Below are 16,723 nucleotides of genomic sequence, written 5' to 3'. Positions count from 1 at the left end.
GCTTTAAAATATCACATTGCAAGCCAAATCGCAATATCTTTCACAAATATAACAATCAATAGTTTTCCCTCAATCATTCATCCCTCTTTTTCAATATTCTGTTTTTTTTTTTATTCTTCCTCTTGGAATGTGTCACCATCACTTTGTCTGAAAAATCACTCTTTATGTTTTTAGTTTGCAGTGAGCAAAAGGCTTTGAAAGGCTTGTTTTGTGTGATCAATGAAAAGCTTGACTTGTCGTATGTTTTTGTACTCGGTACTAAGCTTGACTGACAGTTACCTTTCAGAGGTCGATCCATTATTCCTTTGCTATCCAATCTAGTGTGGAACATTTGTCTACTTTTCTGTGTTGTTATTTTTTAAACCGAATTCTGATAAAACTAATGAATGCCACCTCTCTCTATCTGTAGTCATTCCATCAGTGTATCCCACCCACAACCCTGTCTGATTGCTAATACAGCATGACTAATAGCCAATCAGCACTGAAGAATAAACTCTGAAAATTTCTCTTTGATTACACATGGAAAGGGGTTCTACTTAAAGGCATTTCAACAGGATTTTGTGTTGGATTGTTACACGAAGACTTTAGTTTTTATTTGAAATGTATCGTGGTTACAAAGTTCAGTTATTACAATCATATTGATTACTAATGATTATTATCAGTCTTGGCCCTAAAAGAATATTTATTCACCCTTTGTACCTTTACACTAAGTGGAAATGAAAAATACAGGCCTTTCCTGACTTGTTCCATTTCTCTATAAAGAAACAAACTGGAAAGGTGCTACTACTTTAAAAAAAACTGTCACTTAGCTCTTTTCCAACATCTTTGTGTGTCATAAACCACAAGTGGCTCTAATTTGGAGTGTGTCGATGGCAGGGGGAATGTTAAGGTGAAGAAGAGAAAAGCTGAGATGAAATACTGTAATTCAATATGCAAGCTGTTGCATAACCAGACTAGAGAGCCACTTCATCGGGTCTGAACTTGCCATTTCATACCAGAGAGGAGGGAAACAGATTTCCTCTCACATCAAAGCACTTTTCTTCCGATTTCAAAGTTCAAGTTCATGTTATTTTTCTACATATCTCAAGTGAGATAACTTAATGTGGTGAATGAGTTGATTTTTTTTTTTTTTTTTTTTTACAAGTGCTTGTTTTACACAATGTTCTTCAAAAGTGCAGTCATTGCTATACTGTACATGAATGCAGAGGGGAAACCGCAGCATTAGAACACTTTCAGAATGAAATGGAAACATGGCAGTGAAAAACCCAGTCATGCAGCTATACATTATAAATTATGCACATTTTGTGTAAAGTAACTGAATTCTTCCTCGTGTTTGTGCTTAACTCATCCAGTTTTAATTTTTCATACTCCTCATATTTTCTGTAGGGCATGTAATGTTAAGCCTGGTCTTCCCTGTTGGTTGTGGGGAGGTGGCTTGTGTAGCTCATGAATTGCCATAAAGATAATGAAGAGATTATGAAGTAGGACTGCAGTGCAGTGTCCTTGGTGCATGTCACTGTGCAGGGTGATATGATGCAGAAAGACGGTCCCAGATGGCAAACATCTGTCGTGGGGATTACATTACTTTGCTTATGGTAGTCTGAATACTAGATTCCCCATCTGCTCGTGTTTGCATGCATATGTGTGGGTGTTGGTGTATCAAGGGACTTATTTCTGCTTGTAGTGGGAAGAGTGTAGGGGAGAGATTGCTTAAACAATCTTACAGTGCTCATTTATGCTCCCTGATTTCTCCATGAAGTAAAAGTAATGAATATTTGATTGAAAAATGCAGTGATATCGCTGCAGGAAAAGCATGACTGTAAATGATCTGCAAGGGTGAAACAGTGTGTTTTAATTTTATTGTGATATCCCTGAAATGGACGAAATTGGGACGCAAGAAAAGAGAAAAGACTATCAGGAAAAGTTAGAAAACCTGTGTGACAGGAGTGTAAATTTATCAGAATTATGCGTGACTTTATGTTTAATAAATTAGTGCATGTCTTACCTCAGCTCACTTGGGTGATCGATTTGAATACCAGAGACCTGCAAACCTTTGTGCAGTCTTTGGCAATTTAAGCAGTAAAAAACATAGCAAGAATAGGTTTACGAGGCTTTACTTAATGGTGCAGAAAGAAACATTCATTTCATGAATGACTGCAGAGTTTGGACTCTTAAAGTTCTGATGTAATACGTTGTCGATTTAGGTCTTTTTTTTGCCAGTTATTGCGACTGTACTACTTTCATATGGGTTTTGCCGTTGCACTGAAGAGGCAGAACGCAACTTCAAGAAACCAGGAAGCTGAAACGTCATTGAAAATACGGCCCTCTATGAATTTTTTAAACTAAGAGAGGTTTTCTTAAGCCCTCACACACACACAAATACAGAGTGAGGCAGAGACATTTCATTTCTGGTCTGCAGCCAGTGGAATATTTAAAAAGACATTCACATTTTCTACGTTCCATCCAACCCTTAACGTGCACCTCACACACAAATTCTACAGCCTTTTAAATGCCTTTTTTAAGATTAAACAGTTCACATGAGTCCAGCGGGAATTCACTGTGAGATAGCAGATCAAATTATAAAACAGCCTTCAGCAATGTCCTAATAGAATGTGTTTTACTCATTAGCTTTTTTTTTTCTATCACAGGAAGTAACATTGTTTAAGCAGAGCAAGCACTTGTAAACACTCACATTTGCATCCAGCATCTATTTGATTTTTAATGCTTAGTGTTCAGAGGAAAACAAATATTTCTCACTCCCACTGCTTTTTTTACCCCTCAGTGCACACTGTCATCTTAATGAAAATTCATTGACATCATTAAACACTAATGTTCTTGTTTGTGCCACAGTCATAAAAAACAACAACAACAACAAGAAAAAAAAAAACAGAAGACATCTCAGAGTAAAGTTTATTTGTCCAGAGGGAGGGAGAATGTTGTTAGGGCTAAGATGAGCAACAGCTAATGTATATCCACATGCTCATTATGGTGCACATGGTTGAGGGAGAGCAGAGTGCTAATACAAAGGAGCTGTGGGTCTGTGTGCAAGAAAGAGGAAAAAGGTAATCATTAGGAAAATAAAATTAAAATAGAGAGATAAAATGTGTCAGCTTGTTCTTTAACTGTCACCCCTCACTTGCCATTAAGTGTTATTAGTGAGTGCATCGCTCCACAATAACACGAGGGCACGAGGAGGCAGGGAGCTCGAAAGAAGGGGGAAAAGCTGACAGATGAGTGGAGTGAGGCACAGAACAGAGGGAGTGGCGCAGAAAGGCAGGAGCAGCGTGTCTGCGCGTGTGTGTGTGTGTGTTTGGAGAACGGGATCAGAAAATCAAGAGAGTCAGCTCAAAGAAGAGCGCCGTTCCCCAGTGACAGATCTGAAAGCAGTGAGGAGGGGTAACAGGGGCAAAAAACCCTTCAAGATACAGAGCTGTGGAGGGACAAAAAGACAGGACGGACAGGCTGATAGAACCGTGAGAATAAATAGAGGACTATTACTCTCTGGGTTGTTTGACCAGGCGGCTGGTTTCCACGGTGACAACATGGGCGCAGTGGTGGGCACTTTGACCATGCAAACCAAACAGAGGAGACCATCCAGAGGTACGTCAACATTAGTCAGAAAGAGATGGAGAGGAGACAAAAGAGCAACACAAAGCTGAACCAAACTGATGGACAGAGCAGAGAGAGATGGCTTCCACACAACAGATTAAGATAATCACTTCGATCAATATATGTTTGCTTTTACAGTATTTTCTGTGCACATGCAACATAAGCAAACACATTTCTTTTTCTGACATTTCTGCAGATTGATTTCAATTATTGAAGGAAGAAGTTACTTAGCACGCTTGGGGAAATAGACTGGCTACCTAAATGTTACATGCATGCAAGCAAACGATACAGTACGTGTAAAGTATACTGAGCATTAGCATTGATGCTGTGTTGTTGTTTTTTTTTAATTTCTGTGTGGAAAAAGAGCAATTGATTCTCAGAGTCAAATGTACTGATGTTCACTCACATAGACAAGACAGCAGAATTGGGAGGGATCAGTGATACAAGTTTTCCATAGATGCTGAGGTATAATGCATGTTATGATGGTTATGATGGAGAGGCTACAGGATGCCATGAAGCAGGATGTCCTTGAAAATGACTACAGTGTAAAATCACTGCCCCTGACTCTATGATTATGTGTCTTGCCCAGTGAGTGAGTGAGTGAATGGAGAACATGGAGCCAACGGAGGTTCAGGCAGGAGCGTGTGGATTAACACGCAGCTCACATATCATACCTCTCCCTGGCCTTATGCTTGAGAAGCCCGTTGTCATGGAGACTGGGTTGTAGGGGCATAAAAGGAGAGTGTGAACACACACTCCACCAGGGTGAATGATGAATTTATAGCAGCATGAGATAGAGATAAAAAAGATGAGAAAGCAGCAAACAAAGCAATTACTCTCTGACACAGACATAACACCCCACAAGGCGAGGGTAATGTCGTGCATTTGTTTTCTTACACAGACAAGATGGAATCATTTGTCCTTGTTTTGATAAAAGCCTTACAAGATCCTTTGAACAAAACAGGGTCATCTCGCTTTTTTTTTTTTTTTTTAGCTCCATTAATGTTGTGCATTAAAAGTGTGTTGTGGTGCCAGCTGTGCAGAAGTATACGAGATAAGATTAGACAGATAAGACCTTATCCACAGGAGGGAGAATAAGTATCGTAGCTGCATGAAAAATGGCACAGAGGCAAGTCAAAGTAGGACACAAAAAATAATCTTCATAACCAAATAATGGGCCACTGAAAATACAGTAAACATATATGGTATACATTGCAAAGCTACATGTTTTTTTTACAACGAAAATCTGCATGTGTGTCACTGGCCAAGAGCACAGTCATTCTATTTTCACCGCTATGGTGGATACATCTGTGATATCTGATTTGCCAGGAATCGCAATAGAAGTTTGAAAAAAATGCACAGACAACTGTCATTACATAAACTGAATACAAACCCATAGAAAGAAGGAAAATAGTTACAGAAAATACAAAAGAGTTGCTGTGTTTGTGGAGCAACCCTTGAGATAAATTTATTTTCGGAATAAAAGTTTGCCTTTTTGGGGAGATAATACTCTATTGCCACTCCTGTCCCCTGAATGATTTCAGGAAGACGCTTTTTTTTTAAAAATTCTGTGGCAGTATGACACTACGGTGCTGTCAGATCATTCTACAACGCTAGCTCAACACTGTGGAGATAGGTCTGATTATGTTAGACAAGCTGTCACAACAAGAACTACATGTTAGTATGTGTGGCACCAAAATTACTTGGTTAGGTTTGGGAAAATATCCTGGCTTGGGGTAAAGTCCGACCCTCTCACAGAACATTTGAAGCTTCTCAGTCATTTTCTGGGTCATCAGGATGCAGAGTCCTGTCTAATATATTATAGATCTGCTGTCAATGTGAAACATATTTGTGATACATCTCAATCATTCTTCAGCAGAAAATGCATTTTCCTCAAAATGCAATTCAGAATGCGGGTTAAGTGTGTGAGCATAGAATGTTTGTCTGAGACGAGGCCGTTTGTGTCCATACATTAAATATGATGCTGCTGAAAGCTACAGATTTACTTAGCTTAGCACAAGTGTTCTCGACCAACGGGAAACAGCCAGTCTGTCTGAGTCCACAGTTAGCAAAATACAATAACCAGAAACTGAAATGCTCACTGTTGTATGCAGGTTGTAAAACTCATTAAAAAAAAAATAAAATAAAATAAAAAGGCATGCTGACGTTTTATCAGGGATTACATACCAGGCTGCTGCTTGACCCAATACAGTGACCTACTGAAGTTTTGTCGTCACAGCACGAACTACAAAAGGTCATTGGATTAAACAAATGAAGATGTAATCTGTAAAGTGGTGCAGTTTAGACATGCTGGTAGGTTGATTATTTTATCTTCACATGGAGCACCGCTTGCTGTTTCTTCCCGTTTCCAGCCTGTATTCTAAGCTAAGACAACCATCTGCTTGCACCAGCTTCGTATTTGGTTTGCAGACCTGAGAGTGGTGTCAATATTCTCATCAAACTGTGGGTAAATACTCCCTTGAGTGTGGAAAAGAGGCCCTACAGACGATGCCGAGATTTTTTTAACAAGCGTGCAAGATAAACAAGCTAGTGATGTTGCATCTTGTGATGTTCCAGCCTCCCGTGCTCATCACCTGTCTCATTAGTGTCGTGTTTGCGCCACCCTGACGCCAAGACAACAATCACAGTTGGGAAATGTGAGCAGGTTTCTGAAAAACAAGCCCTGCTGTCCTGAAGCTGTCGCAGCAGTTGCCATTAACAGTGTGACCGAGCGGTTACACACTTCTAATTATCTCTGTCCTTTCATCGTATAACACTTCCCTCCCAGTACATGCTGATGAATGTTTATGTGCAGAGTAGTTGTTCCACTAACTATAGCACGGCTCCTTCCTTGCATATCAACACTGAAACTGTTGGTTAAAGGTCTGCAGCATTTCTCCTTATAATCTAGTGCATCAGATGATTTTGTCACCTGTTCAGGTACCATCAGTAAGTGTTTTATATTGCCCTGAAGTTAAAGCTTAGTAGTTCAACAATATGTCCCTTTGCTCATCAAGCTTCTGGTATCAACAGCTTAGTGTTTGTCTTCTACTAAACCCTCTTTTTTCTTACCCTCCAAATATCATGCGCTTTCTTATTCTGCCATGTGTTGTTCTCCTCCTCGCCTCACCTTTCTGCTTCACACTCTGCCGCCTTCTTCTTCCTCTCCTCCCAATCCTCCACGTCTCACTCCTCCTCTAATCAGCACCTCTCCCAGCTTCCTTTCCTCACACCCGCGTTTCATTGCATCTGTTTCTTATCACACTGTTGCGTTTGCAGGGAAGCACAGCGCCCTGACGGAAAGCATTAACGCATACAGGTGGAGAAAAACAGCACCTTTTGTGGTCTCATTGTCATGCGATGGGAGACTTTTAGGCTCAGAGAAAATAACTGTATACAAATTGCTCCCCCTCCCCACCCCAAACCATTTTTCTTTATAAATAAATACCAGTTCGTCTAGTACACCCGCCTTTGCTCGCATTTATCATAGCTGTCTATCTCCATGACGACAGGAATCAGTGGGATGGCAAGTGGAGCTCAGAGGAAGATGGAGGGAAGATTGAGGGAAAGCACTACACACCTGACACCACTCTATAGCCTTGAGAATCTTAGATCATTGTGAACACGAGTGCAGCTGCTGCATGGAGCTTGTTGTTGTAGCGTAATTTTGCTGAGGGTTCATGCTGAAAAATGTGTGACCAACAGAATGCTCCTTGTGAAATTTAAATAGAGATTTTCTTTGGCAGGTGATGCATGACAATAGATACCGTTTCAGTGTTGTGGATTAATCTTGACAACACTGGCAAATGAGATGGAACGAATGAGTCATCGCTGCCATACAAAAAGCAAAGAAACTGATGTTCCTTTTTAAATCCTTTCTGTAGAGCCAGTCCATTCTGGCGCAACTATGAAGCTTGTTTGGGCTCGAATGTATGCATTTGTGAAGTTATTAATCTGTTCCTAATTGCGGAATTAGGGGGGATTTATTGGGTTTTGTGTTCATGTTTGCATTATAAAAACATAACATCTGTTACATGGTCGGCAGAGAAGACAAATGTGCTGCTTATATCTCAGACCCAGCTGAGATATTCAAAGTTACAGACCGCCCAGGGTAAATATGCCATCCTGCCACACCAACACAGGGCTTCAGACTTCAGATTTAATATCTTCACTATTTTTTCTAAGGCCACTGCAGCTGCCAGTGGGTATTTTCTCTTGGATATTTGTTCACGTTGGTCAACTCACTGGTGTGTGGATTGTGCCCAGTGTCGGATGTTGGGATGTTAGCGTTGGCCTGTAGCTGAAGACAGTCACAGTGACAAACACTTGCCTCCAGCAGAGGCATCTCTTCACATCATTAACCGCCATCCATCTCCACAGCAGCCGATACGGAGCAGCATGCAACCATTAATAAAATGCTTCAACTCCTGAGGGGAAACCTAATTTGTCAAGAACATGCAGTGCTTCTTCAATCCCTCTTTTTCTCTCTTTTAACCTCCTCATCCCGCCTTATTTTTCTTCTGCTCCGCTTACCTCTGAGCACTCTTTTCTGCTGTCTAATCAGATTTTTGAGGTTTCCTGCCGACTTAACATTCTCAAGCCTCGCTGAGTTGTCTCTCTCTTGTGTGTCACAGTTTTCATGTTTCTGGGGAGAGCGTATGTTAAACAGGCAGCGTAGAAGTAACGAAATCTCTATTTCTTTCCCTTCCCTGTAGATAAAGCAGATGACGAGCTTGAGATGACGACGGTGTGTCACAGACCAGAAGGTCTTGATCAGTTGGAGGCCCAAACTAACTTCACCAAACAGGAGCTGCAGATCCTCTATCGCGGTTTTAAGAATGTAAGCGTACACTTATTGATTTCCTTGTTAGAATACTGAAATATGCTTGTCTCAGAAGATCCAGGGCTATATATAATAGGAGGAATCATATAGATGGTGATATTAAATAGACCTCTGCAAATTTTCCTACTCCGCATGAACATGAAGTAAAAGCATGATTGACTGTGACACAATTAGGACGCTGGTTGAGTCACACATTTTGGAGGTATAGCTTATTTTGTAAACAGAATACGACTTTCTGAAGAAAATCAAGATGCCAAAAGTTGTGAGTTGGACTTTTCGCCATGAGTTGAAGTGACACACACTGTTTCTAGGCAACCATATACACAACTAATAATGTGATTGTAACCAATACAGCAGTCAGCAGGTATCATTGATCAGTACTGGCCTGTCACACATGTATCGGCATCGCTGTGTATGTTGTTCAATATTCACTGGTGTGAAAGCTTGGTAGTGTCTACAGATACGGACCCGTACCCGTAGCCTGTGGCCTACGGATACGGCACTTTCCCTTACTATAAATATTAATGAGACGTACTTGAATATTAATGAGCCGGCTGATGAACGCGCTTTGTGATTGGCTGGTAATCCGACGTACATAAATATTAATGAGCCGGCTTGGTAATCCGAGTGATGAAGGCGCTTCCGTGATTTGAGGTGAATCTGCGTGCCGAGCCTGTCATGTCAGTCATCTGCTGTTCTCTTTTCTATCATGCATAATGTCTTATAAATATCATTATCTGACTTTTTCACGGACAGCGATTTGGGGGTTGAAATCAGCACTACTATTAAAAATAGCAAAACTTTTTATTCACGTGACCCTGTTCTAATAAAGCACAAACAGCAAACAAAACAAATGGCGGAACTAACAGCCAGCAAACTACAAGTATTTTTTTACCTTCAAAAGTAGCGACAGACTATTACATATTAACAACCTAAACAAAACCCTGACGTATTGGTCTATCAACACAGACACTGTCACAGTCACTTTAATGTTAGCGGACTCTGTTGAATGGCTAAGTTACATAACCACAAACAAATCTCACAATATCACAGTAAATCGAGTTTGTGGGTTTTTTAAATTCATGCCGAATTAAAGAGCTGCTCCTCACCATTCACGAGTGTTTGTTTCATATTCGACATCCCTAACTTTATCTTGTAAATTAGCGTCCGAAATTAAATGGGAACATTTGCAATGGAGTTCGTCAGCCGCTTCCACCACTGAACGCGCTAAACTAATTAATAGGAGCTGGACTTCAAACAATTTATACACGGCGTCTAAAAGCGTAAAAACTGCAATGTCTCAAGTGTGAGAGGAGACGGTGTATTTTTGGTTAAATTATACAATGTTCGCCGTCAAAGTCATTCATATAAACTGCCTGTAATGTGCAGCAAATAGTAGTTAACTGGCGCCAGCTCTTCAGTGACCTTAACGGGTCCGTACCTCAGATGCTACGGGTACGGGTCCGTACCCGTAGCATCAACCTTCTACATAAGATAATGCAGAAAAAGGTGTTTGGGGTATTTTCAGAGTAGTGTCATCACATAATTTGTCCAACAGAGGGGCTGCAACTGTATTGTTTGCAACACTCTCAGCAGTGTCTGCAGCATATATATTATAGCTGAGCAACAGAGTCTTCATGGTAAGTTGCTCCAAAAACATCCTGCATCTGTCAAGCTCTACTCACATGAGTTTGACTACATCTGTGAGCAGAGTTGTGATTGAGATTGTCAATTGGGATTCTACTCCAGAAGATCGTTATTTCTTTCCTTTTTTTTTTTTTTGCTCAGATCGCCTGCACCTTAAGAGAGTCACATGACTGACAAAGCACAAGACAAACACACACAAAAAAACATTGCCATTGAGCAGAATCACCTGAATGAATCTTTCTTCCTCACAGGAATGTCCGAGTGGAGTGGTAAATGAGGAGACATTTAAACACATTTATGCACAGTTCTTCCCTCATGGAGGTAAAGTTCACTGTTTCCAAACTAATTCCTCTGTGATGATTTTTGAGAATGGAAGAACTTATCTCAATTGTTTTTGTGCTGCAGATGCAAGCATGTACGCACATTATCTTTTCAACGCTTTCGACACTACAAACAACGGCTCCATTAAGTTTAAGGTAAAATAAAGCATTTTTTAAAAAAAACACTCTTTTCTTAATAGTCATGTGCAGTTCTGTGCATAAGTTTGTCCTGTTCCTAATTATCTGTGTGCAGGACTTTGTAATGGGGTTGTCGATTCTGCTGAGGGGAACACTGAGGGAAAAGCTGGAGTGGACGTTTCACCTTTATGACATCAACAGAGATGGATACATAAACAGAGAGGTGAGACTGCACTCTCACACTTTTAACCGTGTTTTATATCTTTTCTCACATTTTTGCTTCATTGCAGTGTCAATCTTCTGTTCATTCAGGAAATGACAGAGATCGTGAGGGCAATTTATGACATGATGGGCAAATACACCTACCCTGCACTAAAGGGAGACGTCCCACAGCAGCATGTGGATGCCTTTTTTCAGGTTCGTTTCTGATACATAATTTTACCATGAATAAGAGTCTAAACAGGCTTTTTTGTATGCAGTGACAGCAGATTTTAAACCCATTGTGTTAGCACAGCTCGCAGAGAAAACAGTCTGACTTTTAATGCCTCTTATCATACCTGACTACCTCTGCAAATGAACCTCTCTGCTTTTATTGAGACACTTTGCATGTACTAAAGGTTTTTTGGATAAGGCTTATAAAGTTTTACTTCAATAGTAATCTCAGTCCCTGCAGTTCATAGCACCTTTGTAGTCAGGGTGTTTTTGGTTCAGTATATACAGTATTATACAGTTTCTGCAAGCAAAGTTTGTAATGTGAGATACACAAAACCACAACAATTACAATACTAATAAAAAAATTTTCCACAGAAAATGGATAAGAATAAAGATGGAGTGGTGACTTTGGAGGAGTTTGTTATAGCCTGCCAAGAGGTATGTATTATCCTATATCTGTGCTGTGATAAAGTGGAAAGAATATCCGAAGAAACAAATCATAAAAAAACGTTAATTTTCCTCGAGTTACGTGGACCCTTTCCCCAAATGCACTCCTTTTCATTAATCTGACAGCAACTGAAGATGTTGGCTTCATGTTGGATTTCCATGAGATTTGTGGTAGCTATCGTACTAGGTCAGCCTAAGCAACACTTACGTATTACTTTCAACAAGGCACATGTCTGAAGTGCATACCGTTGCATTAAGGGATAGACACGCACAAATGACAGTACTTTAAGTTGTGTGGAACAAACATTGCCTTACAGTTTCACATCTTACAGAAAATGAAATGTCCATTAAAATCAAACTTTACTACGGTGAAAACAGAGACTGCAACAGAATAACGGGGCTCACCAATAATATATGTAGCCTGTGTTAAAAGTAGCTACTGTTACTCTGCCAAGAAATATGGTGCAGTTATGTGACGATCGGCATATGTTTGTCTGTCTGTCTGTTTGTCTGTTCGCAACATTACTCAAAAATGATGTAACGGATTTGGATGAAATTTTCAGAGAAGGTCAGAAATGACATAAGGACCAAGTGATTAGATTTTAGCAGTGATGTGGCTTACGGTCTGGATCCACAAGTTTGTTAAGATTTCTGTACAATTGCAAGATGGCGGCACGACGTCACTGTAACTGTGACTATAAATGAACACTACATCAGCTGCCTGTTGACGATCACATGATTGCGATCCTACTGCAGTCGACCTCTGCAAACTTAGTAGGACTTATCTGTTGGAGTCCAAGTCCCATCAGTTCCTGTCGCCTGCTACATACACACGTGGACAAAACTGTTGGTACCCCTCAGTTAAAGAAGGAAAAACCCACAATTCTTACTGAAATCACTTGAAACTCACAAAAGTAACAATAAATAAAAATTTATTGAAAATTAAATAATCAAAAACAGCCATTACTTTTGAATTGTTGATTAACATAATTATTTAAAAAACAAACTAATGAAACAGGCCTGGACAAAAATGATGGTACCTCTATAAAAGATTGAAAACTATTTGACCAGAGTGACATGATTAACTCAGGTGTGTCATTTAATTGACATCACAGGTGTTTCCAAACTCATAATCAGTCAGTCTGCCTATTTAAAGGGAGACAAGTAGTCACCCTGCTGTTTGGTGAAAAGGTGTGTACCACACTGAACATGGACAACAGAAAGCGAAGGAGAGAATTGTCCCAGGACATCCGAAAAAAATGATAGACAAACATCTTAAAGGTAAAGGCTATAAGACCATCTCTAAACAGCTTGAAGTTCCTGTGACAACAGTGGCTCATATTATTCAGAAGTTCAAGACCCACGGGACAGTAGCCAACCTCCCTGGACGTGGCCGCAAGAGGAAAATTGATGACAAATTGAAGAGATGGATCGTTGGAATTGTATCCAAAGAGCCCAGAGCAACCTCCAAAGAAATTAAAGGTGAACTCCAAGGCCAAGGTACATCAGTGTCAGATCGCACCATTCGTCGTTGTTTGAGCCAAAGTGGACTTCATGGGAGACGACCAAGGAGGACACCACTGCTGAAAAAAACTCATAAAAAAGCCAGACTGGAATTTGCAAAAATGCATGTTGACAAGCCACAAAGCTTCTGGGAGAATGTCCTTTGGACAGATGAGACCAAACTGGAGCTTTTTGGTAAGGCACATCAACTCTATGTTCATAGACTCAAAAACCAAGCATACGAAGAAAAGAACACTGTCCCTACGGTGAAACATGGAGGAGGCTCAGTAATGTTTTGGGGCTGCTTTGCTGCATCTGGCACAGGGTGTCTTGAAAGTGTGCAAGGTACGATGAAATCTGAAGACTATCAAGGCATTCTGGAGAGAAATGTGCTGCCTAGTGTCAGAAAGCTTGGTCTCAGTCGCAGGTCATGGGTCTTCCAACAGGACAACGATCCAAAACACACAGCCAAAAACACCCAAGAATGGCTGAGAGAAAAGCGTTGGACTATTCTAAAGTGGCCTTCTATGAGCCCAGATCTGAATCCCATTGAACATATGTGGAAGGAGCTGAAACATGCCATTTGGAGAAGACACCCATCAAACCTGAGACAACTGGAGCTGTTTGCTCATGAGGAGTGGGCCAAAATACCTGTTGACAGCTGCAGAACGCTCATTGACAAATACAGAAATCGTTTAATGGCAGTGATTGCCTCAGAAGGTTGTGCAACAAAATATTAAGTTATGGGTACCATCATTTTTGTCCAGCCCTATTTCATTAGTTTGTTTTTTTAAATAATTATGTTAATCAACAATTCAAAAGTGATGGCTGATTTTGATTATTTAATTTTCAATAAATTTTTATTTATTGTTACTTTTGTGAGTTTCAAGTGATTTCAGTGAGAATTGTGGGTTTTTCCTTCTTTAACTGAGGGGTACCAACAATTCTGTCCACGTGTGTATTTAGGTCACACGATCTGGTATCTGTCCATAATGTACACATGCATAACACACAACTGTGCTCACTGCAAGGTTTTTTTTTTTTTTAAGATTTCATCCACTGGAAATGATACGACTGAACAGTCTTGGCGGAGTACTGCGCTCTCTCAGTGCTTTTCCTGTTTAGTTTGTTTCTTCCAGTTCTTTGTAGGAGTCTTTCCCAAGTATATTAAATACCTGCGGCGTGAAACAGCCACAGGATGCATGTGAGCATGTCCAAAGAGAAAGCTGCATGCATTTATGCATGGAACAACAGCAGTAACTTCATTAATTAATGATAAATTACCCTTGATATGGACACAAGATCGATCAGGATCTAACTGCGAGTCACACTATGTACATTTTTTCAGCTTATAAAGGTGAGCTGTCACTCAGAGGGTCACAGTTCATCAGCAACAGTTAAATAGTCTGATAGATTGTGGATTTAGATTTAGTCTCTTAGTTATTAGTGCTTTAGTATGGATCATACATCACTTGATGTAACTTCCAATTTAATTCAAATATTGTGCACAAACTGTGGCTCTCTTGACATGAATGTCTGAATGAAGATTATAGGAACGTTATCATAAAGGTGACCTATGCCTGAATGACAGAATGTTGTTACTTAAACAGATTGGTGAAGTCAGCAATGTTATGCATCCATGTCTGAAAAAGGCTTCAGTTTTGTTTATGTGGAGTAGTAGTCCAAAGTTTGGACACCCCTCCTCACTTTTGCGACTGTCTTTAAACAGCTGTGAGCAGACTGGTAATCCTTTAACAGCAAATAGTAGCTGACAGTTCGATGCGTCGTTCTGCCATGGTTACTTCCCTTCACTCCTCTTATCTCTCTCACCAGGATGAAACCATGATGAGGTCCATGCAGCTGTTTGAAAACGTGATGTAGGACGAGCAGGGATGACGGAGACAAAAACGTGGAAAACGAGAGGGCTTTGTGTGAGTGTGTGTGTGGATGCATATGTGCAATACGTCCAGTCTCTCCTCCTCCTCTTCTTCTCCCCATTTTATCCAGCTGTGATCTGGATACAGCCAGAATCCCCCACAAGGACTTGCAAGAAGAGATTGGACTGGAATGCTGTTCGCCCTCCTGCCGAGTTTTACTACACAACACAAAGTGACTGATGCGACAGGCCTGGACGTTACCACACGTCGCTCTCAGTCCTGTCTCAAAGATTACCCTGGTAAAGACAAAGATGCTCCGACATTACAAGGCTGCTCCCGACCAGTGATGAACAATGTGTTCAACAAGCTGAACTATTTATTTATTTTTGCCAAAAGATGTTCTTTCTTTGCCAAAATATGATTGCATGGTTTTGCGAGAGCTTTTGATTTAGCTCCAAACATTGGTTAGAGTTGTTTTGGGATTTTGGCCATAGGGATATTTATATTGATCTCATTCATCTAGTGGTTGACAGATATGAGATACTTCAAATGTCATGTACAGTGACCCCTGTACGCTTGCGTTAATCTGACTGTCGCTTGAGAGTCTGTCTTATGCCTGTTGTTAGTCCGTCTAAATCTTAAAGTAGAAAGTCAAATAATTTTGACATAGTACATTTTATGGGTCTTATATGAATGTGTGTGGTTGTCTTTTTTGTCTACGTTGGAACTTAGGTTTTAGTGACAAGAAAGAAAATGATTCATTCTTTTATATTTCCACTTGCTGCTTTGCTTCTTGTGGTCAAATTGGTGTTGTCAATAATGTAAAGAAGAAAATAGTGTTTAAACGTGCATAAATTTTGGATATCATTATGAAGTGCCCGCAAAAACGAAGATGTTTAATTAATCGAAAGAGGTTAGTGATCATAAAAACGATATCTTTTTTGCACAGCTGAAGGGGAATTGATATGTGATTCGGAGATAGTGACAATGAGGACATAGAACTGTGTTTATGTTGATAATAGATGTCAGTGAACAGACGGTAGCTTCTGGGCCATTCTAATGAAATCCTGGTCTGAGAAAGTTTCTGATAATCTTACAGGGAAATACCTCTGAATGTCAGCTCTGGAATGTGATATTTTGATTGACTGAGGGCAGCTCCATCTGTATTAACAGACATTTGGCACTGCCTCCCCCATCCAAACTAGGACAGTGATGTCACACCGACGTGCGTGGTGCACACAGAAGAAGGTACTAACGGCAGTCGTCTGCTGATGGTTTTAGGTGAGTCAGGGTGAGTTTGAAAGCACCACCATCATAGAAAACTCACACAGCTATAGTAGTTTAAGCACTAAAATATTAATCACTGTTCTTTTTTGAGTCAGTGGATCAGCTCTTTGCTGTATGGTACATCTGTGTGACATCACAGCCTCGGCTCTCTGATATCTTGGTTTGGAATAGAGTCGTTAAATCTCACTATGAGAAGATTAATTCTAAGCCATAAGAATAAATATGGAAATTCTTAAATTGAGTTGTGTCTTTATTCTGTGTGTGCGCTCTTAAAAAAATGTGTAATTTAACTGTGATTTCGGGCATACAAGGGGGTGATAAATTAAAACACACATTCACACACAGCACAGGCTGTTAGGGGTCGCTGAATAGTTTAATGAGTATGAAAAGTGTGTGAATCATATGCCACGGCCTTTCCATTCCCCAGATCTCAACCAATTTAGCTTGTGGTTAACTATGCTTTTTTTCCTCATCTCACCCATCTATATAAATTAAGATCCGTTATTAAAACAAGAAAAAACAGGGAAAAAAACAAACTCCAAACTAATTTAGCCTACTGGCAGATCTAAACTAGATGACTAAATCTGTCAAATGTAGGTTCTTTCACTTTCAACAATTCT

The 16,723-nt window shown here is 40.1% G+C and overlaps 1 protein-coding gene across 5 annotated transcripts in view; it reads left to right on the top strand.

The window, feature by feature from the left end:
- Window positions 1-16,340, top strand: part of kcnip1b (Kv channel interacting protein 1 b) — a 38,677-nt gene extending 22,337 nt beyond the window's left edge. For 2 of the 5 annotated variants that reach the window (XM_051937514.1, XM_051937515.1), the window contains 7 exons: window positions 8,325-8,449; window positions 10,351-10,420; window positions 10,505-10,575; window positions 10,673-10,780; window positions 10,870-10,974; window positions 11,365-11,427; window positions 14,773-16,340. In XM_051937514.1, the coding sequence (XP_051793474.1) occupies window positions 8,325-8,449; window positions 10,351-10,420; window positions 10,505-10,575; window positions 10,673-10,780; window positions 10,870-10,974; window positions 11,365-11,427; window positions 14,773-14,820 (590 nt within the window). In that variant the 3' untranslated portion in view covers window positions 14,821-16,340. Of the gene's footprint in view, window positions 1-3,211; window positions 3,601-8,324; window positions 8,450-10,350; window positions 10,576-10,672; window positions 10,781-10,869; window positions 10,975-11,364; window positions 11,428-14,772 lie in introns of those variants that run through there. The other 3 variants (XM_022221129.2, XM_022221128.2, XM_051937513.1) reach the window with 3 other exon arrangements.
- The last annotated feature ends 383 nt before the right edge of the window (window positions 16,341-16,723 follow it).

This window comes from Acanthochromis polyacanthus, chromosome 17 (assembly GCF_021347895.1).
Source record: "Acanthochromis polyacanthus isolate Apoly-LR-REF ecotype Palm Island chromosome 17, KAUST_Apoly_ChrSc, whole genome shotgun sequence".
NCBI classification, from domain to species: domain Eukaryota; kingdom Metazoa; phylum Chordata; class Actinopteri; family Pomacentridae; genus Acanthochromis; species Acanthochromis polyacanthus.
This window is presented reverse-complemented; position numbering and strand designations above follow the sequence as displayed.